This window comes from Suillus fuscotomentosus (genome assembly GCF_016647785.1).
Source record: "Suillus fuscotomentosus strain FC203 chromosome Unknown F5891scaffold_11, whole genome shotgun sequence".
NCBI classification, from domain to species: Eukaryota; Fungi; Basidiomycota; class Agaricomycetes; order Boletales; family Suillaceae; genus Suillus; species Suillus fuscotomentosus.
Window position 1 is genome coordinate 1,143,725 of NW_024539523.1, and position 26,793 is coordinate 1,170,517.

Consider the following 26,793-nt stretch of genomic DNA (forward strand, 5'->3'; position numbering starts at 1 on the left):
TCATCAAATCATGGGTCAATTTCGCACGTGATTGGGCCAGCGGCTGTTCGGAACTTGTTCCCGTACGCAGTGGCCGCTACTACGGGTTGCAGCTTTACTCAAATGGCTGCAACGTGGAAGAGCTAGCGCTGTAGTTCACATTCGGTTCTTACCCTGATACTTCATCATGCCGTCCTCGCAGCCAGTGTTCTCGACGCCTCTGACGCGCCTCTTCAAGATCAATCATCCCGTCATGCTTGCAGGTGACTTTACTGTGTTATAGTTCTCATAACGACATTTACATGTGTGTAGGCATGAATGTTGCTGCAGGGCCCAAACTAGCTGCAACAGTGACTAATTCGGGCGGCATTGGTGTCATTGGCGGAGTTCGTCAGAGCCCCAAGATGCTCCAGGAATCTATTAATGAACTCAAGAGCTATTTGGAAGATAAGACCGCACCATTCGGTGTAGACCTCTTGCTTCCTCAAGTAGGTGGCAGTGCCCGGAAGACAAATGTAAGAGCCTATCTCCTACCCAGAGACATGTGTCTAACACCGGTCTCTAGTATGATTATACGGGCGGTCAACTTGACGCGCTTTTGGACGTCGTTATAACCAGCGGGGCTGCACTTTTCGTTTCTGCCGTCGGTGTGCCGCCAAAACAAGCTGTTGAAAAGCTTCATGCTGCTGGAATTCCAGTCATGAAGTATGTGTGTGTATTACACTTAGAAGTTGCAATTGATTAAATTCACCCTTAGTATGATCGGTCATCCAAAGGTAATACGCTTTCCAACGAGATGTAGCCCGTATGTGTCTAAATTGATGTCATTAGCATGCCAAGAAAGCCCTAGAGCAAGGTGCGAAGTTCACTTAGCTTCAGTCCTGCCCGCTCACCGTTTCCAATATCCTCCTAGGCGTTGACATCATCTGTGCACAAGGTGGTGAAGGGGGTGGACACACTGGCGAAACTCCATTCTCCATTCTGATACCCACCACTGTTGATCTTTGCAAGAATGCCACAAGCCCATTAACAGGTGAGCCGGTCATTGTCGTTGCTGCCGGGGGTATCGCGGATGGCCGTGGTCTTGCTGCCGCACTTTCGTAAGTACTTCCCACGCCTGATGCGCTTCTTCGTTAGTGACATGCTTTGACCAAGGTATGGTGCATCCGGTGTTTGGGTCGGCACCCGCTTTGTGGCTAGTACCGAAGCAGGTGCTCCTCCAAAACACAAAGAACTAGTCGTCTCAGCTGGTTATGACGACACTGTCCGCACTCTCATATACACTGGTCGTCCGTTGAACGTGCGGAAGACTCCTTATGTTGAAGAATGGGAGACCCAGCGACAGGGAGAAATTACAAAGCTCGTTGCACAAGGTCATGTTCCGCATGATGTCGAACTAGAGAATCATCCCGAGAAATCTCTGGAGGGTCGAATGTGTAAGGAAAGCTCGTTTGCACTATTTTCTGTCTCACATATTCATGTATGCAGGGTTAATGGGCAAGGTAGCAGGATCCATCAATGTACGTCAGACGATCATATTGAAACGCAATTGCTAATGGATTTCACAGGATATTAAGCCAGCGAAGGAGATGTATGCGGCCTGTTTCTGCTCTGAATTCTACTGACATCTTTACCTAGTGTTGATGAGCTGGTTGCAACAGCAGCTGCGAGCTTGAAAACAGCTTCGGTTCTTATCATAAGCAAAGCGAAGTTATGAGTGGCGATTTCCCCGGACTCTAGTTGTAATGGAAGGCCAACAGAGAGCGCGACCTCACCGGAATATGGATTTATTGTATCTTTATGTACCCCTGTAGGATCTTCATTTCATACCTCGAACACAAATTTGATTGCTACGATACTAAAATATCAGTCCACAAGAAAGTCCTTGAATTGTACATGGTTGCACAGCTGCGATTTATAGCCGTGCCATTTTCATCAGTTCTGATCTTCCACGAGGTTCTTCGTTGCCTTCAAATCCGCCTTTACCATCTCTGTCACCAGGGAATCGAAGTCGACCTTGCGCTTCCATCCAAGAACACGCTCGGCTTTGGCAGGGTTTCCAAGAAGAAGACTGCATACAAGTATGAGAATTTGCAAGAACAGGCGCGACGAAGTAAACATACTCGACTTCTGCGGGACGGAAGTACTGTGCGTCGACTCTGACTACCACCCGCCCGGTCTGAGCATCGTAGCCTTCTTCTTGCACACCAGAATTGCGCCACCTATATAAAATGAAGGACACATTAGACGTGATGTGAGTCAGAACGGGACGCGTACATTATTGCAACCCCGACAACCGCAAAGGCTTTCTCGACGAACTCTCGTACAGGGTGAGTCTCTCCGGTAGCAAGAACAAAATCATCGGGTGTAGGCTGTTGAAGCATGCGCCACATGCCCTCGACGTAGTCCTTGGCTATGAGAAACATGATTCACTAGAGGCGATGACACTCGACAGGTAGAATCTTACCATGTCCCCAATCTCTCTGCGCATCAATGTTACCGAGGTACAAGCAATGCTGCTTGCCGACACTAATATCTGCAACTGCCCTCGAGATCTTCCTCGTGACGAACGTCCTCCCTCGCCTCGGGCTCTCGTGATTGAAAAGGATACCATTGCACGCATACATGCCGTACGCCTCACGGTAGTTCACCGTGATCCAGTATGCGTACAACTTGGCGACACCATACGGGCTACGAGGGTAGAACGGCGTAGTCTCACTCTGTGGGGTCTCGACGACCTTTCCATAGAGTTCTGAGGTTGAAGCCTGGTAGAACCGCGTGTGATTTTCGAGGCCGACAGTGCGGATGGCGTCAAGGAGGCGTAGGGTACCGAGGCCATCGACATCGGCAGTATATTCTGACATCTCGAAGGACACCTTGACGTGCGATTGGGCACCAAGATTGTAGATCTCTGTGGGGAGAACCTGGGCGAGGATGTAGACAAGGTTGGTGCTATCGGAGAGATCACCGTAGTGCAGCTTGAATTTGTTGGGTCCTGGGGAGAATGATCAATATGCAAGTTGTACGATCCTATGTGGACACACGTACGCTCATGCTGATCCGCATAGAGAGAATCTAGACGACCAGTGTTGAAGCTGGACGAGCGACGGATTATACCATGTACTTCATATCCCTTCTCCAGCAGAAGCTCTGCCCTGTATAAGGTCGAGAATCGAGATATAACTAGCGATCGACTGTACGAGAAACATACTCACAAATATGAACCATCTTGACCAGTTATTCCTATACAATTTCAAATCAGCATACGTGCAACATAGCGACGAGCCAACAAGTGAATATGTAGTATAAGAATGGGCGAAAGCAATGACATGATTGCCTGTTTGTTTGATCGGACTGCGCATCATCCACGTTGAGGCAAAAGGAAAGCTGAAGATGAAACGAACCAGAGACCAGCGCAACTTTCCTCTTCCTGAACTCCTCAGGAGACGGAAGATCGATTTTCATCAATGGGGCACGAGCGATGTCAGAGGGCATTTTGAAGTACTGGCGGTTGCGGATGATGAATTCAAACTTTCGACTAGCACAGTTAATATAGCTGAGTATTACAAGTATAAATGGAGACAAATGGCCGCAAGGTTGTGAATCGGGCAAGGTCGGGAAGTCCTTATTTAACTTAGAGTACACTAGTGTACAGTACTACTTATTATCCACCGTCCGACAGTGCAAGCCCTTCGAGCTATGACTGGTGTTGCGATTGGAACGAGCGCAAATGTATATCATTCGGTCGCAATTTGATGGACATCACAACACTACCACCTCAGTACTCAGTACTGAGTGCTCATCATCTGAGCGAGTATGAATTACTTTCTGCGCCACGAAGAACAAGGTTCACGGCTTCCAGCAGACAGCTCCAGGCGGTTGTTCCAGAAGTCCAACATACAACTGGACGCGGCGGGTTTCTCAGTCATAACATAACCAGATCAACGTAACAAAAGGAAGACGTCTGACAAAACAGCAAGTCTGGCGTAGAAGCCGGGGTAAAGTGAGAGTAAAAAGTCTAGGTACCCTGAACCTGGTCGATAGCCGCTTGCAGGCCTTCTTCAACATCTTCCTTAGTACCGTCCTTCTTCACAAACACATCAGCCATGACGGCGTGAGTGCCCCCGTTCGCCTCCCTCCACTGCTTGATTGTCGAGGGCACTTTCCCAGCGTTTGCCTGCAGCTGGAACTTATGGTAGACCGTGCCCTTGGTTGTGACTTCCCCGTCGTAGTCCCAGCGGACGCCGAGTTGTTCCAGCTCGGCCTCCTTTTTGGGGAATACCGTCTTGCCCCGGCCGACGGTGGGGTTGGTAAACTTTTACCAGGCCTTGCCGTCGACGGCGCGGGCGTTAGCGATTCTTAAAAACTTCTTCATCTTATCTTTGGTCAAGAGACAACACCTGGATGCCCTCGGCGTTAACAAACATTGTCTCGAGATCAGTGCGGAATCGGCGGGGCGTACCTCTTCGCGGTCTTGCTGAGTAGTGATAGGATGTATGGAACAACTGTCGACGTGGGATGGAATGAAATGGACCGAGCAGGAAAGGAGGTGCACGCTAGTAGAACTAGCGAGAAGCGAGTGCTAGGATACATCAGTAAGAGAACGTGTGAAATACGAACTACACACCTCAGTAGTGTTAGGAAACAATGCTGAGGTGTCAACGAGAGACGCGACGATATATGTACCTACGGAGATGCTTGGGTAATGTAACGCCGGAGGATCGACGAGCGGAAGTGCCATAAGGCGCAGAAGCTAAGAAGTACTGTGACAGTATGGTGTCGATGGTGATCAAGACAACGAGATAGCGCAAGAAAGGTAGAGAACAAGCTAACAAGAGAAGCTAACAGCTAACACACCCCCTCACCGAGATACCAAATATAATCCGGTGGACTGCTTACTTCGCATACCGCGACGCAGCATTTCCATTTCCATTTCGGCCAGCGCTGGGTCGATTCCAACATGTTCTTGGTTCCTTCGGCGATTGCGAGAACATTGTGGATCCGCTTTGTCAGGTCACTCAATGACAGCCGGAGGCGCAACACCGCGGAATATCTAGCGCGATTTATTACATGTATTCCTCTTCGTCCATGTCGTCCAAGGGCCAGTGCGCCGCGATTTGAGCCCGTTCCTCCTCCGACTCGGCCGCCGCCAATCCATCCTCCTTCAGCTTCTTGCTGAGTGCCATGGCCTCTTCGTAGTGCTCGGCGGGCATCCAGCCCTCCGGCCCGAAGCCGATCATGACCCGGCACCCCTCTAGAGACTCATCCGCTTCTCTCTGTTCTGCATCCAGCTTCATCGTCTCCCGTACGTCATCGGGGTCGAACACGACAGGACACGGCGAACCTCCCCCCGTGAGCGTCTTCCAGTTCTCTGTTGCTTGTATCAGCGCAACCTTCAGCGCGAGAGTTTCGCCCTCCCAAGGGTCACTGGTGTGGCAGAAGAGACGGCGGCGGAGCACGCCCATGGGGTCCGTTAACGCCGCGTAATGAAGCTCGTTGTACTTCTCTGTGTTTTTGACGTAGTGGTAATGGACGAGGCGGCGACGGTAGAGTTCCATCTCTCCGCTTTGCTGGGTTTCATCTAATTCATCCAACTTCTCCGGTAGCGACGGCCGCGTCATGGATTGCGAGCCAATATCATCGTAGTTCTGTAGCTGTTGGGGTATACCGGTAAGGAGAAACAAGGGTAGGATCGGGGTGTGTTGCCAGTCGATCAGGCCGACGACGTGCAAGTTAGAGTCAGGCGACCTAGAAACGATGATATTGCTCGGCTGAAGGTCAGGATGGCGGATGCGGAAATGATAGAGGGCCGGGTTCCTGGGGATGAGTGAGGACGCGATGAGGAGATGGCGGTCCAAGTTCTCGATGTGATCTGACGGCGGCTGCTCCTGGTACTTGTAAGCCTCCCTCCTTACGCGCTGGAACGGCAACAGCGGTCGACCGAACCGCCGTAAATAAGCTAGTTCCTTTTCGGCCCCTCTTACGAGGGCTGCTTCGGCACTTTCATCTATAGTTATCAGTTAGTTTAAGGGTGTAATAATAATAAAAAGGCAGGGAGTGGCCTACATGGTCCTCGATCTAAGTCGAGCTGTGATCTCCTGCCATACCATAGACGCAGACTTGTCTCTGGGCCGACGCAGAAACGCTTGTTCTCTAGTGTGATGCCCGGGCTAGTAGGCCAAGAGGCTCTCCCAGCTGCATTCTTCAAGTCTTCGGCATAGTAAAGGCTTCCGCCAGCCGGGAAAGCAATCGACATCATCTTCGACTCGAGTTCAGCAAGTTGGCGTGAGATTGAAATGATTTCCCCTTCCTCCATATCAAACCACATGTCGCTTAAATTGGTGCCTTGTACGAATTCCATGAAGATATACTCGGTCCCTGCCGCGTTGTTTGGCGTAGGTGAGTATCCGTATACCTCAGGTATAGGCAGCCCAAAGGAACGGAGGAAGGTCATAGTAGCCACTTCACTGGCGACAGCAAAGTACTTGGGAATCGTAGCCGGGTACGGGATACGCGCCACCATTCGGAAGCCACAGCGCATGGTAATGAGGAAGGTGCGGTTAAACCCACCCTCGGCTAGTTTTTCCATACGGATAATAGCATCAGGACTCCGATTGACGGCCTCTGCTGCAAGTCGACGTAGCTCACCGACCTTGAAGACACGTCTGCGCTCTGCGTGGCGAAGGTCATCATTGAAGCTGAACATATTAGATTATGGGTTAGACATATACCCCATAGAATAACATGTATGAGACTTACATCCACCGCCCTGACGTATATTCAAAAAAGTCGCTAGGAGGATGCGCCATGATAGAGAACTCGCGACGTGGCGGCCAACGGGTCGGGGTGGCGATGGAGCTAGAGTAGGAAACGCGAAATGAACGCGGTAAGGAGCAAGGACGGCGCAGAGACTGCCGGACTGAAACGGCCGGGATGTCGAAGACGACCCTCAAGAAGGGACGGAAGAAGGGATCAAAAGAGAGAGGCTGCATTACATAAGGACGCGCAGCAGAAGACTGCATTTTATTTGGCCATCTACGTATATGAGTAGTAAGCAAAATAATGTGTTGCTCGTTGTATAACCAGTCAAACTGATAAGTTGGCAAGGGGTCAGTGCTAGGCAAGAGCACGGGTCTGGGTAACCCGTGCGGGTTGCGGGTACGGGTATCCCTGGGGTATGGGTAGGGGTCTGACATTAGTGTACCCATACCCGTACCCATACCCCTGACATGGGTTTCAGATTATATTAGTACAAGTACTGATGACGGTCCATCAAATGAATGAAATTCGGACATATTGTACATGTCAAACTCTATTTACAAACATCAACGCAAAATGCTAGCATGCAGTGCACAAAACACAGCCCCTTCACTCACACCATGCACTCTGATACTACTGCTAAACGAGTCCCCAAGGTCTCTGCTAAAGCCCAAGCCGCACTAGAAGAAACTGCATCTAAAAAACACCAAGCTGATGTCAATGGAGATAGTGTGAGGATACAGCCAAAGAAGGTAAAATCAAACCCACCCACTGGAAGCGCTGCGAGAACAGCATCGAAGAAGAACATCGCAGTGTCGAGATCATCACCTGCATCAAGTCAACAAGCTGTCGTCCATACAGAGGCTGAGGAAGAAGACTCACATAGCGATAATGCGAAAAACGATGATGTTGAACTTGTGGTGACCGAAAATGAAGACGAAAGTGCCGCTGATGAGCTAAGTATGTTCGAAAACCTAGGAAATGATATTATTTTATCAAACACCAACAGAACGATTCATGAAAGACTGGATCTCACCTGTGTATGCTTTCTTTGAACCATTTCCCAAGATTGTCGAGGAGAATGGCCAGCGGGCACATGTCTTTAAGTGCCAGGGCAAGGGTTGCAAAACTACGGTAAGACATTACCTCGACAAAGGTGATGCGCGCTCGACAGGGAACATGTGCAAACATGTTCGATTGTGCTGGGGTGAAGAAGTATTGCGAGCCGCCGATGAGGCCAAGGATGCCAATGAAGTGCGAAAGAAGATTGTGGGCAGTGTACTACGAAATAGGGTCAATAACAGCCTCATTTTAAAGAAAGGGAAAGGGAAAAATAACGTACTCGCATCGTCAGCATACCAAGGCCGAGACAAAGTAAGGTCAATTCTAACTTATCCACGCTGTCCTCTAATGTGTCGTGTACCAGGGCCGAGATTGTTCGCTGGGTATCAGAGAATCTGCGGCCGTTTGAAATCGTGCAGGACAGAGGATTTCAGTCACTTATGAAAACAGGACGACCAGAGTATTACATACCGTCGAAGTCCACAGTCTCGAGGGATGTGCGGCTTGTTTTTGCACGAACTCGACAATGAATTGCTAAAATGATGATGGTTAGTTTAATTAATGTTCAAACGAGGCCAATAATAACAAAACACGTACTAGGAATATGCGGGCAGGCTCAATTTTTCAACTGATGCTTGGACATCACCCAACCACCGTGCCTTCGTTGCAGTATTGGTCCACTTGGAGCATAATGGTGTGCCGCTATGCTTTCCGTTAGATGTGGTTGAAGTACCAAAGGTAGGGAAATCACTCACAGAAAGGATGTTGCTAATCCAGTAACAGTCGCACACTGGGGAGGAGCTAGCGCGGGCATTTGAAGGGATCCTGGAAGAATTCAGAATCCCAGACAAAGTGAGCTAACCATTCCATACAAACAATTGAGACTTACCAATGACGCGAAGGTCCTTTGCATTGCGTGCGACAACACATCTAATAACAACAAAATGATTGACCAGCTCGCTGTGGAGCTTCCGAACTATGGTGGGCGCAGCAGGTCACACTCGATGCTTCCTCCATACTGTGAATCTTGTTGCAAAATCGGTCCTCTGCGAATTTGATGTGAAAAAGGGTGATGGCGGTGAGGGAGACAGCTGGGATGACCAAGAAAGTGATGGTGTCAGCAAGGGAGATGATGAAGGGCTTGCAGGTGACACCAGTGATGCTAGCGAGAACGATAACAATGACGATATTGATGGATTGGTCGATGCTGCTACGATTTTGAATGCAGAGGAGCAATGAGAGTTGCAGAGCAGCGTCCGTCCTGTCAAGGATGCTCTGGCCAAGGTAAGCACTTGACGAGTGAGGAACGAGCTGCTGTTGACCAAATTTGATTAGATATGAAAGTTATCATATAAAATAATACACTCTACCACAAAAATCCTTCCTGCATGGTATGATATTCTGACAGAACTCGAGATGTTGACCCGGATGTTGCCTCGAGACGTTTCGACAAGGTGGAACTCAACATTCGATATGTTGGAGCAAGCGTTGAAGCACCGAGAGGCTGTTGACAGGATAACACAGTGTTGGGACTTGGGGCTGAGAGCATTGGAGCTAACTGACAGAGAGTGGGCAATCCTGGAGCAGTTGCGCGACATTCTGAAGGTGAGTTTGGCCACTGTTGCATTAAGTCAGCATCAACGCTGACAACACATGCAGATTCTCAAGGATACCACCTTGTTTTTCTCACGTTCAACTCCTAATCTCGCCACTGTAATCCCAGCAATGGACCTCATTGACGAGACTGCTTACTACCCACTCAATGAATCGACAACTTCTGCCCTCAATCCATGTTGCTGCTGGTCTCGCTAAAAAAACTCTGAACCGCTATTATGAACTTACTGACAGTTCTGAAGTCTACCGTATTGCAATGAGTACGTTCTTTATTTATTTTCATGCTCGTACTGACTATAATTTGATATAGTACTTCACCCACGTCACAAGCTAGCTTATTTCAAGCGTGCGAACTGGGAACAACAGTGGATCGACACGGCAGAGACACTCGTTCGCAATGCATATGAGCTGTGTCTCAATGCTGACAACAGCGACCCTGGCGAAGATGAGGAGATCGTGGAAAGCACCCGCCCTTGTGATTCAAGTGTCCCAGTGAGTGTGATTAGTTCTCTAACCTCAAGTGCCATAGTGTAGCTAATTTTTAATGAACTAGAATATATTCGACAATATGGCAGCACTTGCACCACCTCAAATCACGGACCTTCGAGACGAACTGGATCAGTACCTCAGCACTGACGTTGAGCATGTCACAGACCCTCTCGCATGGTGGTATGAGCGCCGGACAACATACCCTTGTCTTTCACGGATGGCCTTAGACTACCTTACTATCCCAGGTAAGTATTTTTCTTTGTATATTCAATGGTTGCCGCCTCACGCAGCTTTTAACAGCGACTTCAGTGGATGTCGAACGACTGTTTAGTCGTGGTCGTTTGATACTCTCGCATGTGCGATCACGTCTCAATGCTCAATCCACTCGCGCGCTATTGTGTCTGGGCTTTTGGAGCCGGCTTAATCTGGTCCATACTGAAGATGTGTTGTCTGTTAGTGCACTCGCTGACGTGAAAGGTGACGACGTCGAGATGGATGATGGCTGGGACATGATTGAGTTGTAGTATATTTCATTCATGTTGTATTTACAAGGTTCAAGCAAGCAGACTCGTGGGTATACCCGTCGTGGGTCTTACCCCGGGTGTTCTAACATAACACCCATGAAAAAACCCATACCCACTTGACGGGTGTGGGTATTGTGCCGGGTACGGGTATGGGTGACATCTCTTACACCCGGGGGTTTACCCATGCTCTTGCCTAATCGCAGCATCCTCGTCATGCTGCAGCGCTTCTTGATCTTTCTTCAAGATGTCAAATTCTCTAATCAGCGATTTTGCAACAAGATTAACTGTGTGCAGGAAGCAGCGCGTGTGAGCTGCAGTTCCACCAAAATCCGGAAGGTTCATTTCAAGCTCCTCAAGCATTGCAGTGTTATTGGACGCATTATCGCATGTAACACAGAGAATCTGCATTTTGGTGAGTCGTGTGGAGCTTGCATTATGATTCGGTGCTAACCTTTTCTGTTATACCAAAATCTTCCAGTATACTTTCGAAGGCAGCTGCCAACTCCTCGCCAGTATGGGACTAGTTGTGGTTGGTCAGACCAGTCATTAAACTTTGTGCAGTGAGTACTCGCACTTTTGGGACCTCCACAATGTCTAATGGGATGCATAGTGGGATACCCTTATGTTCCAGATGCATCAACAATGCAACATATGCACGGTGGTTTGGAGACGTCCAGCCGTCAGTCGAAAAGTTGAGTTTGCCATCATATTCCTGGTATGTGTGTTAGTTGCTTCCAGTGTGCATTCAATTAACGTACTCTCGACATTTTAGCTATTTGTTGCCTTGTTTTGGCGAAGACGAGTCTGGCATCCCGTGAGACTGTGGAGGGAGATGGTATGTAGTATTCCGGTCTTCCGGTTTTCATTAGCGACTGAAAGCCCTGGTCCTTGACGATCTCGAATGGCCACAGATTTTTGCTGACCCAACGTACAATCTCGGCTCTGAGCAACACTATATCAGCCTCAAAATCTACATCGAACAATCTCTTACTTTGTCTCAGTCCGTGTATGCTGGCGATGCGAGTAAGTCACTTTGCCTTGACCTTTGCGTTCGAATGCAGTCATAATTGAACCATTTCGCAGGAAGTTCCCAACTATCTTCATACGTGCTTCTTTGGCATTGCTTGCTTCATCTGCTGCCTGCAATACTTCATCTCCCCAGCAAATCCTGATGTGCTTGCGCATATTGCTGGTGGAGCAGGCGTCTTTCTTGTCGAGGAAGTGCCGAATCTTGACTTGGCATCCCTTCGCCATGCACCTGAAACTATGTGCACGTCGATCTCCCTTTGTCTCGATTGTCGGAGTAGGATCAACAAATGCATAAATTGGTGAGGTCCAGTCCTTCATCAACCGCTCTGTGACACTGATGTTTAGCTTGGCGTTTAGTCTTCATACTTGTATGCTTACTGAGTTCATCCTCAGGGGTCTCAGCCTCGTCATCTGTGCTCATCTGTTTATCCTCATCTTCACTGATAACAATGGCCTCGTTTTGCAACTCTTCCGAGTCCTCTGTTTCAGTGTGGACCAGCAGGTTTCCAGGTGCCACAACTGTGTTATGTAATAGTTCCTCATCGTTGGAGTAGACCACTGTGCACCGTCGTTGGGCCACCAGGTCATTAGGTAGTGCCTCTTTAATGTTCTTACCATGATGTTGGGTTGCTTTTATCTTCTTTGGCCGTGTGCTGTCCACACTGGCACTGTCATCATTCTTTCTCTTGTTTGATTTGGCCTCGAGCTTCTCGTCAAGTGCAGCCTTGGCTTTCCCAGTTAGTTTGGTAATCCATTTAGCGGCAGAATGGAAGGGGTTTGGCTGCATGACAGTAGGGTGTGTTCTTGATTTAGAGTTTAGAGTTAGAGTTTGGAGTCAGAGTTTGCATGTATGACTAAAGCATGGTCATGTGGTATGATGTAATGTAGCTCGTTTGGACCCCCAGCTTTTGAAAGCTGGGGGTCCAAATGAGCTACATTACATCATATTACATAATCATACAAATTCTGTTGCCTGTTCTGTTGCCTATTACATGATGTATTGGTAACTCATCAAGGGTGCAATATTTGCAGGAAATCTGAAATTGTGTGAAATTATCCAAAAGTAATAGTTTGCGAGTTTATGCTGTGCTAGAATGTATGCTCATAGTACCATTGTTACACTTCAGAAGACCAAAATTTGATATGCTACCCATGGGTTACCCACTAACCCATGGTAACCCACATAACCCATTGCATGACCCATGGGTTACCCATGCTATTGCCTATTTGCAATACTATTTGGATGTCTTTGGAGTTGGTAAAATATATATCTCCTTACTAAACCCACACCGAGGGTGTGGGTGTGGGTATGGGTATCCGAGGGGCCAACCCCCACCCACACCCACAACATACCCACACCCACAACCCATGTGGGTTTCATATACCCATGCTAATCCCTACCTGCAGGCCATCACTGCACTCAGGCAAAGCTCATTTCATTTAGACAAGAACCAGTGTACCATTGGATGTGCTCTCGAAGATATCACTGACAAGATAGCTGCTCTCAGATTCCCCACCATGCCCACTAGTGCCATGGGGCACCAGGGTTCGTCAGACTCGGTCACCCCATGGGGTGTTGCTAAATTCTGGGAGCCATGTCTATTCAAAGGTAGTGCGACCGAAGTAGACACTTTTGTTGATGAGATACTCAGCGCTGTCGAGCTCTCTCGTTCGTCCTTGCCTACTGACATGGACAGGGCTCTGTATCTTTCCACCTACCTGGACAATGGGTCACCATGCTCGTGGTTCATGGCAATTTGCCGAACCAATGACGACTTACTCCATGACTTTGATTTACTGATCGAAGATTTCAAGCAGCACTTCGGGGACCCCGATACTGAAGGCACTGCTCTCCGCAAGATTGAAAACCTCCGGCAGACCGGCATTTGCACAAATTATGCGTCCAAGTTCTGCGAGCTACTCGTCTATGTCAACTTCAACACTTCGACTACGATTCAAAAATACTATGAAGGTTTGAAGGATGAAGTCAAAGATTTGTTGCTAACCGTTCACAGTCCGCCCACTGACTTCGACGAATACGTCGACCTTACGGTCACCATCGACAATCGCCTTCACCGTTGAGAAGTCGAGCGCAAGACTGCAAAGAAACCAGTACCTCGCCAAATGACTGGCAATGATACCACCACTCAATGCAATACTCAGCCCAGACAATCTACGTCGACCTCACTTCCACCTGGAATCCCAATGGAGATCGACATGACCAAAACGGTACCACGCCAACCTCTCACTAAGGAGGAATGTGACCGGTGTTTTGCCCAGGGTCTCTGCCTGTACTGTGGAGGTGCTGAGCACACCATAAAAAACTGCCCAAATATGTCAGAACGTGCAAAGAAGAAATTTAATGCACGAACTGACTTGGGAAAAGCCTAACCGGCTGCCATCTCGTCCCAGGGCATCCGGTTGCAGATGATGGGACACATCTGAGCCTCCTCACAGCGCCGGATCCCACCTACGTCCATCTCTCGGATGGAAGCTATACCCCGCTCATAAAGTCCGCTCCTGCATATGTTTTCTCCTCTAATTCTTATCTGAATTCACCCTTGCACTTCTTCATTTCCATTCGCCTTTCCTTCCCTAACAAAAAATTTATTGATACTTTCACACTTGTTGACTGTGGCGCCACCACATCTTGTATCTCTGATCGTTTTGCTACCCGTCACTCTCTTCCTCGTCGTGTCAAGGACACACCTATACCTATTATGGCGGTTGACGACCGTCCAATCGCATCTGGGCTGATCACCCACGACGTCATCACTCACCTCTCTGTCTCTGATCATCACAAGACACGACCGCGAGCGGTCGTGTCTGTTGCTTACCCTATTATCTTAGGCTTTGACTGGCTACGCCAGCACAATCCTGACATTGATTGGGAAGAGTCTACACTCTCCCTCGATTGTTGTGGACTCTCTCGCAAGCACCCAATCACTGTCAAGGCAAAGGGCTTTGGTCCTGCGCCACCATCACCTCCTTTGACACTCAACTCCTCGACCACCATTGGGCTAGGCCTTGGTCTACCTAACGCCACCTCTTACCTGTCTCGCGTGTTTGCAGCGCCTCATCTGTCATCCTCGAAGGTACCCAAGACTGATCCGGACCCCAGTCCGGGTAGACCCACATCCTCGTTCCTCTCTGCCCTTGTCTCTCAGAATGGCTATGGTCACTCTGTTCCTCCTAGCTTGTCCCCTCCAGCACCCCGCATCGGTTTCGTATCCGTGAAGAAATTCACACGAACAGCTCGCTCCAATCCCGACGAGGCTTGCCTCCTCCACTACCACCATCTGCACTCCCCTGTCTACATTCATGCCACCACATCATCGTTGATTGAGACTGTTGACGACGAAGTCCCCATAACTCCCCTTGTCGACGACGAGATCCTCAAGGCTATCCCTCCCAAATACTCGGATTACTCCTCCACAGTCTTCTCCCCCTCCAAATTTGACAAACTACCCCCACATTGAGCATACAATGTCAACATCGAGCTTGACGAAGGGAAGACACCTCCTTTCGGACTCCTCTATTGTCTCATACCCCCAGAATGCGAGGCACTCACTGAATACATGTACAGGAACTTGGACCGCAGGCACATACACAGTTCGACCTCGTCTGCGGGTGCCCCGGTCCTATTCATTCGCAAGAAAACTGGCAAGTTACGCTTATGCGTGGACTACCATGGTCTCAATGCAATCACCAAAAAGAATCGGTACCCTGTACCCCTCATACACGATCTGCTCGATTGTGTACAAGGTTGTAATATTTTCTCAGTTATTGATCTCAAATCTGCTTACAGCCACCTTCAAATAAAAGAGGGCAACAAGTGGAAAATGGCATTTCGGACACCACTTGGGCTTTTCGAACACCTTGTTGTTCCTTATGGTCTTACTAACACTCCTGCTGCTTTTCAGGCTTTCATTCAAGACACCCTTCACGACCTACTCGACATCGTTTGTGTCGTCTACCTGGACGACATCCTGGTCTTCTCCCGCACTCAAGATGAGCATGACAAGAACGTCCGACTCGTGCTCAACCGGCTTCGCGACACTTGCCTTTGTGCTAATCCCGCGAAGTGCGAGTGGGACAAGTCTGAAGTCGAGTACCTAGGCTATATCATTGGTGCGGATGGCATCAAAATGAACCCCAAGAAGCTGGATACCATTGTTTCATGGCCTGTACCAGCTTCAGTAAAGGATGTTCAATCATTTCTTGGTTTTGCTAACTTTTATAGATGTTTCATTGATGGCTACTCGCACATCACTCAGCCACTAATGAATTTGACCCGAAAGGGCATTGTTTTTGAATTTTTCAGCACAGCTCTGGCTGCTTTTGACGCGCTCAAATGCGCGTTCGTGTCCTCCCCAATTCTCCAACACTTCGACCCACTGAAGCCATGCACTGTCACGACTGATGCTTCAGACTTCGCCATCTCGGGTGTTTTCCAACAGCCCAACCATGCAGGTCGAGCCCCTTCAGTGACAAATTCCGTATTATACGGGCCACCTGACCTCCATAATATCCCGTATGAGACGGGCCAGCTGATCATGGGCCCATGTTGTGTATATTCTCGATGATGACGGATGGGCCGGGACACATATTATTTCCGATGGAGACAGGTGGGCCCATGTATGCCAATGATATATATATCCTTAATGTTGACGGATGGGCCGGGGGAATATGATCATTCATGGAGATGGGTGGGCCCATCTGGGTAATATGTAGAGTAGGATATTATAGACAGCTGGGCTGAAGAGAGATGTAAGGCAAATATTGTTATATAGACGGGCGGGCCGACGTGGGTGTATTACATATATGGGTGGGCCGAGGTAGGGAAATATTACATAGACGGGTGGGCTGATGTAGGGTGTATTACATATACAGGTGGGCCGACATGGAATGTATTACATATACGGGTGGGCCGACGAAAGGGATATCAAATAGACCGGTGGGCCGAGGGTGCTATAAAATATTTATTACATAGACAGGTGGGCCGAGGTGGGGTATAATTATATAGACGGGTGGGCCGATGCAGGATGTATTATATAGACGGGTGGGCCAACATAGGATGTATTACATAGATGGGTTGGCTGACGTGGGGGATAATACATAGATGGGCGGGCCGTCGGGGGTGTATTACATATATGGGTGAGCCTAGATATGTTCCATCAAGACATACAGCTGATGTAGCCACCAGCGAATCAAACACATAGGATACATGTACACTATGAGTGCATATACCTACCATCAACCACCAAATCTAAACCCCTAAGCACAAAAACATGAATCGATCATGTGTGGCATTGACCAATAATCCAGGACTGAAGTGGAAAAACCCCACACCTGAACCCTGGTGTGCAACAAATCCTATTTCTAAGCATGGACACCAGAAGCACAACACTCACAAAAATATATATGTCAAATTTTCAGTGCCAAACCCCAAACCGAGATGTACCAACCCCTGAAACCCGAAACCTGAGACTGCCGGGTCTCAGGTATCGGGTGTCCGGAACTCGGAACTTGGGAGAATTTGGGGAGATCAATACAATTTAATTTACAATCGAGTTGATTGACAACACATTGACTTACCCATGTTTGCAATATATTTTTGTTTAGACATACCGAGTTCCGAGTTCCGGACACCCGATACCCGAGACCCGAGACTGCCGGGTTTCGGGTGTCGGGTGTCCGGAACTCGGAACTTGGGAAAGTTTGGGGAGATCAATACAATTTGATTCACAATCAAGTTGATTGACAAACACATTGACTTAACTATGTTTGCAATATATTTTTGTTTAGACATACCGAGTTCTGAGTTCCGGACCCCCGGACCCCGAAACCTGAGACTGCCGGGTCTCAGGTATCAGGTGTCCGGAACTCGGTATGTCTAAACAAAAATATATTGCAAACATAGTTAAGTCAATGTGTTTGTCAATCAACTTGATTGTGAATCAAATTGTATTGATCTCCCCAAACTTTCCCAAGTTCCGAGTTCCGGACACCCGACACCCGGCAGTCTCGGGTATCGGGTATCGGGTGTCCGGAACTCGGAACTCAGTATGTCTAAACAAAAATATATTGCAAACATGATTAAGTCAATGTGTTGTCAATTAACTCAATTGTAAATTAAATTGTATTGATCTCCCCAAATTTCCCCCGAGTTCCGAGTTCCGGACACCCGATACCCGAGACTGCCGGGTGTCGGGTGTCGGGTGTCCGGAACTTGGAACTTGGGAAAATTTGGGGAGATCAATACAATTTGAGTCTCGGGTATCGGGTGTCCGGAACTCGGAACTCGGGGGAAATTTGGGGAGATCAATACAATTTGATTCATAATTGAGTTGATTGACAAACACATTGACTTACCCATGTTTGAAATATATTTTTGTTTACACATACTGAGTTCTGAGTTCTGGACCCCCCAACCCCACAACCCGAGACCCAGCAGTCCACAATTCTGGGGTTCAGGGGTTGGCAAAATGTGTATGAATATATGAAAGGTTGAATGAAACATTTTTGAAAGATGTCTCATATCAAATGTTAAGTCCCGAGTTTCGAATTTCGGGTTTCAAGACTCCAGGTTTCGGGACTCGGCACTCCCAAAATCCAGAAGTTGAAACTCGGGATTTGACATTTGATATGAGACATCTTTCAAAAATGTTTCATTCAACCTTTCATATATTCATACACATTTTACCAACCCCCGAACCCCAGAATTGTGGACTGCCAGGTCTCGGGTTTCAGGGTTCGGAGGTCCGGAACCCGGAACTCGGAACTCAGTATGTGTAAACAAAAATATATTTCAAACATGGGTAAGTCAATGTGTTTGCCAATCAACTCAATTGTAAATCAAATTTTATTGATCTCCCCAAATCTCCCCAAGTTCCGAGTGCCGGGACCCCCGAACCCCGAACCCCGAGACTGCCGGGTCTCGGTGTTCGGGGGTCCGGAACTCGGAACTCGGTATGTAGAACAAAAATATATTTTCAACATGGGTAAATCAAATTTTATTGATCTCCCCAAATTTCCCGAGTTCCGAGTTCCGGGACCCCCGAACCCCGAGACCTGGCAGTCCACAATTTCGGGGTTCAGGGGTTGGTAAAATGTGCATGGATATATGAAAGGTTGATTGAAACATTTCTGAAAGATGTCTCATATCAAATGTCAAGTCCCGAGTTTTGATTTCCGGGTTTCAGGACTCCGGGTTTCGGGACTCCGGGCTTCGGGACTCAGCACTCTTGAAACCCAGAAATCGAAACTTGGGACTTGACATTTGATATGAGACATCTTTTAAAATGTTTAAACCAACCCTTCATATATCCATACACATTTTACCAACCCCCGAACTCCGAAATTGTGGACTGCCGGGTTTCGGGGGTCTGGGGTCCCGGAACTCGGAACTCGGAATTTGGTATGTAAGACAACAAAAATATCTTTCAGGGTTCAGGGGTTAGTGAAATGTTTATAGATATACGTAGATTAATTCAAACATGTCTGAAAAATTTCATTCATCTCAAATGTCAAATCCTGAGTTCCGGACTTCGGGACTCAGCACCCGGCAGTCAGGGTTGGGGGTTCGGCACTGAAAATTTGACATTCGGGTGTTCAGGTTTTGGGTGATATCTAAATCAACAACTTCGAGTTCTGCCAAAGCGTGAAACTTGAAACCCAGTGTGCAACATGTTGATTTTTCATTTATATCACACAAATCATCGAGTTCCGAGTGCCGAGGGCTGAGACCCAAAGCCTGAGACCTGAAAATATGTACACAACATGTCCATTTTTCACTCACTGCACAAATCACCGAGTTTCGAGTGCCAAAGCGTGAAACTTGAAACCCAGTGTGCAACATGTCCATTTTTCATGTACATTACACAATTCATTGAGTTCCGAGTGCCGAGGGCCGAAACCCGAACCCCGAGACCTGAAAATATGTATGCAACATTTCCATTTTTCACTTGTTGCACAAATCACCGAGTTTCAAGTGCTGAAACCCGAAACTCGAAACCCAGTGTGCAACATGTTCATTATTCATTTACATTACACAGATCATTGAGTGCCAAGGGCAGAATCCTAAAACCCGAAGCCCAAAAACATGTATGCCACATGCCCATCTACTCATTGCACAAATCACCAAGTGTCGAGTGCCGAAACCCGAAACCTGGTACTTCAAATCAGTAGTCGGGTACTTGGTACTTGGTTCTGATACTTGGTACCCGAGAATCAGTAGTCAGGTACTTGGTACTTGGTTCTAATTCTCGGTACCTGGGAATCAATAGTTGGGTACTCCAGCCAATAGTCCCGAGTCCCGAGTACTGATATTTGGTATTTGGTAGTCAGGTTTGGAACTTGGGTCTTGGTTTGGTTATCATTTGACTGAGATATTGGTAGGCAATATTGGCACTCGGAGCTCAAATACTGACTATCAACTATCAAGTGTCGGGACTTGGTAATCGGTAGTTGAGACTTGGTGCTTAAATGGATATTGCATATATACATAAAAATACAAAATATGTTCCTATGTGTTCATTTCTAGGTGAACAGACTTTGGAATTATATCTCAATCATCTATTCAACAATAGAAACAATGTATCAGGAGCTCAGGACCATAGGGTAATCCTTTATTGTATAGTGTACCTCCCCCTCTTCTGGTGGTTCACCCGCTGGGGGTTTTTCCCTGTAAAGCTGGACCTCAAGGACTGTAGGGAGTCTATTCCTGAGCATATTCGGAGTAGATATATCATATAACCAGCCCAGGACACACAGGATCCTTCTCCAGGAACAAAGCATAGACAATTGCACTTGTGACATTTTTTCACAATTTTCAGTATCTTGCCCTTGCATCCATGATCCAACCTTTTAATATATAATGAGCATAGCTTATATTCTTGCTTCTTATGACCAAGATCAGCTCACAATAGGCTGGAGTTTGTGAGCTAGTGTGCATACTTGCCATTTTGCCTGATAAGAGGCCCATGCCTTCAAAACATTGAATCTTCATAATCAGAAACCTGGGGTACATTTCAAATATCTTAAGTATCATAGACATAAATTTACAGACAAATCAACCAAGAATTGAGTACTGAGGAAGTGAAATGGGTAAGAAATTGAGTGTGGGAAACTTCAAAGACCCAAAGCATCGAAAATGGTTAGTTGAGCAGTGGTAGGACTTTAATGCTGGGTCAACTCATATTTTCACTATATCCCTTCTACCCACCCCCTACCCTCAGGGCAGTAGGCAGTATGGGTTCCTTGGGTAGTTTACAATCTATCCTACATATTTGTAATGATATTTTTGGCCTGAATCATATATAAATGTGACTTTATATAAAAGATGTCTACTGTCACTCTCCACACATCATTTTGCCTATCATTACATCAATCCTTCATGAATATTTCTAAGCTTTTAAGCTATTATAATGGATGTATATGGGTGTTATTCCAGGTCTCTGATCACATCACAGGCTTGTCATGTTGGATATCTCGACATAATGTGCAAGTCTCGCTATTAATATTCATTCTTTATCTTTAGACTCACTTACTGCACACATGTATTTCATTTGTCATTATTGATGTTTTGGATTTCTTTAGCTTATATCTTGGTCACATGGTAACCAATGGACGAGAAAAGACTACAAATAAACTCACCTAGACTCGGACTACAACCTTGATTAAGCTGACTACTGATTCCCAGATACCGAGTATCAAAACCAAATACTGAGTACCAATTACCATGTACCAAGTACTGCGTAATGAGTAACAAGATAACCAATTGACAAGAAAAGACTACCACTACACTCACCTGGACTTGGACTACAACCTTTGGTAAGGAGTTAAGCATAATAACAACTTTCATTTTTTCATTATTGCTGATGTTTTGCTGAATGACAAGGAAAGACTACCAAATCACTCACCTTGACATGGACTACAACTGTCATTTTTCATTATCATTTGCCTATATTGACTACCGAGTCTCGAGTACCAACCACTGACCACCGATCACCGAGTGCCGAGTACCGAGTACCGATAGGGAATAGTGTGGGTGAACCCCGGGGTATGAGTAGCACTACCCCCACCAATACCCCATGATATACCCACACCCACCTTGTGGGTGTGGGTTTTTTGGTGGGTATCAGGGAGAAACTACCGAGTCTTGAGTACCAACCACTGACCACCAATCACCGAGTACCAAGTACCGAGTCCCGAGTCCTGAGTCTCGAGTCCCAAGTCCCGAGTCCCGAGTCCCGAGTCCCGAGTCCCGAGTCCCGAGTCTCGAGTCCCGAGTCCCGAGTCCTGAGTCTCGAGTCCCGAGTCCCGAGTCTCGAGTCCCGAATCCCGAGTCCCGAGTCCCGAGTCCCGAGTCCCGAGTCTCGAGTCCTGAATCCCGAGTCCCGAGTCCCAAATCCTGAGTCCCGAGTCCCAAGTCTCAAGTCTCGAGTCCCGAGTCTCGAGTCCCAAGTCCCGAGTACCGAGTCCCGAGAACCGAGTACCGAGTACCGAGTCCCAAGTACCAACCACTGACCACCGATCACTGAGTGCCAAGTACCAAGTACCAAGTACCAAGTCCCAAGTCCCAAGTCCCAAGTACCAAGTACCGAGTACTGACAAATACAATTCCCAGGTTATTTGAGCCCTACACCAATGGATAATACATACAAATACAATTTGTGTCCATTTGAAGTACCGGGTTTCAGGTTTTGACACTCGACACTTGGTGATTTGTGAAATGAGTGAAAAATGGACATGTTGTGTACATGATGTTGGGTTTCGGGCTTTGGGTCTCGGCCCTCGGCACTCGGAACTCGATGATTTGAGTAATGTAAATGAAAAATCAACATGTTGCATGCCGGGTTTTGAGTTTCGGGTTTCAGCACTCAAAACTCAGTGATTTGTACAGTGAGTGAAAAATGGACATGTTGTGCACATATTTTCGGGTCTCGGGGTTCGGGTTTCGGCCCTCGGAACTCGGAACTTAATGACTTGTGTAATATAATTGAACAGTGGACATGTTGCACACCCGGTTTTGAGTTTCAGGTTTCAGCACTTGAAACTCGGTGATTTGTGCAACAAGTGAAAAATGGAAATGTTGCATACATATTTTCGGGTCTTGGGCTTCGGGTCTCGGCCCTTGGCACTTGGAACTCGATGATTTGTGTAATGTAAATGAAAAATCAACATGTTGCATGCCAGGTTTCAAGTTTCGGGTTTCAGCACTCAAAACTCGGTGATTTGTGCAATGAGTGAAAAATGGACATGTTGTGTACATATTTTCGGGGTTCGGGGTTCGGGTTTCGGCCCTCGGAGCTCGGAACTCAATGACTTGTGTAATATAATTGAACAATGGACATGTTGCACACCCGGTTTTGAGTTTCGGGTTTCTGCACTTGAAACTCAGTGATTTGTGCAACAAGTGAAAAATTGAAATGTTGCATACATATTTTCGGGTCTCGGGGTTCGGGTTTCGGCCCTCGGCACTCGGAACTTGATGATTTGTGTAATATAAATGAAAAATGGACATGTTGCATGCCGGGTTTTGAGTTTCAGGTTTCAGCACTCAAAACTCGGTGATTTGTGCAACAAGTAAAAAATGGACATGTTGTGCACATATTTTCGGGGTTCGGGGTTCGGGTCTCGGACCTCGGACCTCGGAACTCAATGATTTGTGTGATGTAAATGAAAAATCAACATGTTGCACGCCGGGTTTCAAGTTTTGGGTTTCAGCACTCAAAACTCGGTGATTTGTGCAATGAGTGAAAAATGGAAATGTTGTGTACATATTTTCGGGTCTCGGGGTTCAGGTTTCGGCCCTCGGAGCTCGGAACTCGATGATCTGTGTAATATAAATGAAAAATCAACATGTTGCATGCCGGGTTTCGAGTTTTGGGTTTTGGCACTTGAAACTCGGTGATTTGTGCAACAAGTAAAAAATGGACATGTTGTGCACATATTTTCGGGATTCGGGGTTCGGGTCTCGGACCTCGGACCTCGGAACTCAATGATTTGTGTGATGTAAATGAAAAATCAACATGTTGCATGCCGGGTTTCAAGTTTTGGGTTTCAGCACTCAAAACTCGGTGATTTGTGCAATGAGTGAAAAATGGACATGTTGTGTACATATTTTCGGGTCTCGGGGTTCGGGTTTTGGCCCTCGGAGCTCGGAACTCAATGACTTGTGTAATATAATTGAACAATGGACATGTTGCATGCCGGGTTTTGAGTTTTGGGTTTCGGCACTTGAAACTCGGTGATTTGTGCAACAAGTGAAAAATGGAAATGTTGCATACATATTTTCGGGTCTCGGGGTTCGGGTTTCGGCACTTGGCACTCGGAACTCAATGAATTGTGTAATGTACATGAAAAATGGACATGTTGCACACTGGGTTTCAAGTTTCACACTTTGGCACTCGAAACTTGGTGATTTGTGCAGTGAGTGAAAAATGGACATGTTGAACAATGGGTTTCAGGGTCTCGGGTTTGAAAAATAGCATAATAACAACTTTCATGTTTTTATTATCATTTGCCTATATTGACTACCGAGTCTGATAAGAGACCCCTTGGATGATTCATTGCTCAATGAAATACTACCTGATTGGAAGTGTGCTGGTCATCAGATATTCATTTGTCGACTCCCGGGTCCTGGAACTTGGAAGTCGGTATGGTTGACCCAAATTTGGGTGGTCAGAACTTGGCATCTCATAGGGCAACACAAGCTTCACACCCTGGATTCCAAATTCTGCAAGACAACCTGTGCACCATCAAAGGCCATGTCAGGAGATCACCTGCTGCTCCAGGAACTCAGGAACTTTGATTTATTACCTCCTCTGAGTACGGTTGACCCAAAGGTTGGTAATCGGAACTTGGCTTCTCATAGGGTAACACAAGCTTCGCACCCCGGATTCCAAATTTTGCAAGACAACCTGTGCACCATCAAAGGCCATGTCAGGAGATCACCTGCTGCTCCAGGAACTTGGTAACTTTGATTTATTACCTCCTCTGATTTGGTTGATGTACAACTACCTCAGCTCCATCGTGTTTACAATTATGATACACATGGGCCCACCCATCTATATTTTATACCACCCTCGGCCCACCCGTCTAATACAACATCCCATACAACACCCTCGGCCCACCGGTCTAATTAATATGCGTCTGGGCCCACCCGTATAATACAATATTGTATAATACCCTCGGCCCACCCATCTAATTTAATATGTGTCTGGGCCCACCCGTGAATGTGATAACAAGTACCTACCCATCTATCTCATACACATCTACCTTAATATATCCATCTGCATAATATCCAACTACCTCGGCCCACCCGTCTACCTAATATTCATGTACATCGGCCCACTCATCTACTCTATATATCCCCTGCATGGGCCCACCCGCCTCCATCGGGAATAATTTGCCTCCCGGCCCATCCGTCATAGTCGAGGATATTTTGATCATGGGCCCATGGTCCGCTGGCCCGTATCATACGGGATATTATGCACGTCCGTTCCCTCGTATTATACGGAAATAGGTCACTGTAATATGTGGCAGGTCACCTGTGCCCAGTAGCTTTCTACTCTCGCAAGCTGTCCCCCGCAGAGATCAACTACGAGGTCCACGACAAAGAGCTACTGGCCATCGTGGATACCTTTCGCGACATGCGCGCATGGCTGCTCAGCTCGCCCTTCCCCATTTCGGTCGTCTCTGACCACAAAAATCTCAAGTACTTTATGTCCTCGCAAGTGCTCAACTGCCGGCAAGTGCGTTGGGCTATGTTCCTCTCTGACTTTGATTTATCCCTAGCCTGGGCGCCAGGCAAGAGTAACATCGCAGATGCTCCCTCTCGTTGTTCTGACTTCCTCCCTAAAATGGGGGATGAGACCCTGTTGGGTCAGAACCATATCATACTAACTCCCAAGCACACAGAGGCACTATCCCCCACCACACTAAGTGCTATCATGACCACACTCTCTATCGACAATGCAGAACTCCTCGAGTGCTTCAAAACGGCATTCCGAGAGGATACAGAGTGGAGAGCAGCACTCACACATGGCAACACGGACTTCGTCTCCGAGAACGGTCTAGTATTCCACAAAGGGAAACTCTTCGTCCCTTCCCCCTTATGCACTAACACCTTATTCTCTCGACACGACACTGTCATAGCAGGTCACCCAGGACACAATCGGACGTTCGGACTTGTCGCGCGAGACTACTTGTGGCCTGGCATGCAAACCTTTGTCAGACGCTACATAGAGGCTTGTGACACCTGCGCACGCATCAAGACACCTCGCCACAAGCCTTACGGCTTACTCCAACCCCTCGATGTTCCCTCTTGTCCATGGACTTTATCGTCAAACTCCCTGCATCACACGACTATGATTCAATATGGGTCGTTTGCGACCAGCTGACGCGATACATGCACTTCATTCCATGCAAAGAGACACTAATGGCTCCTGACCTAGCTTGGTTGTTTTTAGATCGTATCTTTCATATACACGGCCTCCCAGACTCTATTGTCTCTGACCGTGGTTCCATCTTTATCTCTAAGTTTTGGTCCGAGCTTACGTCGTTGCTGAAGATTGATACTCGCACATCCACAGCTTATCACCCCCAGACTGACAGTCTGACAGAGCGTACAAATCAGATGCTGGAGACCTATCTCCATGCCTACTGTTCGTATCAGCAGGACAATTGGGTGGACTACCTCCCTCTCGCCGAATTTGCGTTCAACAACCTCGAGAACTCTTCCATGCGTCAAACACCCTTTTTTGCTAACTATGCTTACCGTCCCTCTTTCAAACCACAGGTTACTGAACGGTCATCCGTTCCTGTGGCTGCCAACCTTGCTGTGCGACTCGACGTGATCCACGAAGAGTTGCGCGCAGAATTGCAGCACATGCAAGACACCCAAGCCAGACATTACAACAAGAAGGTCACCAAGGCTCCAGAGTTTCAACCTGGCCAACTAGTCTGGTTGTTGCGTCGCAACATCCGGACTACGCGCCCATCCCTGAAACTTGATCATCGTCGACTCGGCCCGTACCCCATCATTCCACATACTACAGTGACCTATCTCCGTATAATATGAGGGAATGGACGTGCATAATATCCCGTATGATACGGGCCAGCGGACCATGGGCCCATGATAAAAATATTCTTGACTATGACAGATGGGCCGGGAGGCAAATTATTCCCAATGGAGGTGGGTGGGCCCATGCAGGGAATATATAGAGTAGATGAGTGGGCCGATGTAAATGAATATTAGGTAGACGGGTGGGCCGAGGTAGCTGGATATTATGCAGATGGGTGTATTAAGGTAGATGTGTATGAGATAGAT

At 47.5% G+C, this 26,793-nt stretch overlaps 5 protein-coding genes across 5 annotated transcripts; 2 read left to right on the plus strand and 3 right to left on the minus strand.

The window, feature by feature from the left end:
- Positions 1-63: 63 nt before the first annotated feature.
- On the plus strand, positions 64-1,806 carry F5891DRAFT_1016699 (2-nitropropane dioxygenase). The gene is made up of 10 exons (XM_041360958.1): positions 64-242; positions 292-494; positions 545-684; positions 737-755; positions 811-835; positions 893-1,079; positions 1,135-1,415; positions 1,468-1,499; positions 1,548-1,570; positions 1,618-1,806. The coding sequence occupies exons 1-10, from the start codon at positions 167-169 to the stop codon at positions 1,694-1,696; spliced, it is 1,065 nt and encodes a 354-aa protein (XP_041229702.1). The 5' UTR covers positions 64-166; the 3' UTR covers positions 1,697-1,806.
- Positions 1,807-3,565, minus strand: F5891DRAFT_1016703 (uncharacterized protein). Its single transcript, XM_041360959.1, has 7 exons — positions 3,384-3,565; positions 3,195-3,222; positions 3,028-3,134; positions 2,447-2,974; positions 2,257-2,392; positions 2,103-2,201; positions 1,807-2,050 (listed from the first exon to the last, which is right to left on the minus strand). Exons 1-7 carry the CDS (start codon positions 3,472-3,474, stop codon positions 1,915-1,917), a joined length of 1,125 nt encoding a protein of 374 aa, XP_041229703.1. The 5' UTR covers positions 3,475-3,565; the 3' UTR covers positions 1,807-1,914.
- A 432-nt stretch (positions 3,566-3,997) lies between these two features.
- On the minus strand, positions 3,998-4,354 carry F5891DRAFT_1126998 (uncharacterized protein; the record flags this gene model as incomplete). Its single annotated transcript, XM_041364143.1, has 2 exons — positions 3,998-4,294; positions 4,319-4,354. 2 exons carry the CDS (start codon positions 4,352-4,354, stop codon positions 3,998-4,000), a joined length of 333 nt encoding a protein of 110 aa, XP_041229704.1.
- A 691-nt stretch (positions 4,355-5,045) lies between these two features.
- Positions 5,046-6,971, minus strand: F5891DRAFT_946306 (protein kinase subdomain-containing protein PKL CAK Fmp29; the record flags this gene model as incomplete). Its single annotated transcript, XM_041374666.1, has 3 exons — positions 5,046-5,986; positions 6,046-6,677; positions 6,739-6,971. 3 exons carry the CDS (start codon positions 6,969-6,971, stop codon positions 5,046-5,048), a joined length of 1,806 nt encoding a protein of 601 aa, XP_041229705.1.
- A 2,591-nt stretch (positions 6,972-9,562) lies between these two features.
- On the plus strand, positions 9,563-9,952 carry F5891DRAFT_977614 (uncharacterized protein; the record flags this gene model as incomplete). Its single annotated transcript, XM_041376720.1, has 3 exons — positions 9,563-9,674; positions 9,725-9,906; positions 9,944-9,952. 3 exons carry the CDS (start codon positions 9,563-9,565, stop codon positions 9,950-9,952), a joined length of 303 nt encoding a protein of 100 aa, XP_041229706.1.
- Positions 9,953-26,793: the final 16,841 nt, after the last annotated feature.

Coding starts and splice junctions, on each gene's coding strand:
- F5891DRAFT_1016703 (XM_041360959.1), bottom strand. CDS start 3,474: ATGCCCTCTGACATCGCTCGTGCCCCATTGATGAAAATCGATCTTCCG. Junction 3,135..3,194: donor GGTCAAGATGGTTCATATTT/GTGAGTATGTTT, acceptor GACCTTATACAG/GGCAGAGCTTCTGCTGGAGA. Junction 2,975..3,027: donor CTATGCGGATCAGCATGAGC/GTACGTGTGTCC, acceptor CATTCTCCCCAG/GACCCAACAAATTCAAGCTG.
- F5891DRAFT_1016699 (XM_041360958.1), top strand. CDS start 167: ATGCCGTCCTCGCAGCCAGTGTTCTCGACGCCTCTGACGCGCCTCTTC. Junction 495..544: donor GCAGTGCCCGGAAGACAAAT/GTAAGAGCCTAT, acceptor ACCGGTCTCTAG/TATGATTATACGGGCGGTCA. Junction 836..892: donor CAAGAAAGCCCTAGAGCAAG/GTGCGAAGTTCA, acceptor ATATCCTCCTAG/GCGTTGACATCATCTGTGCA.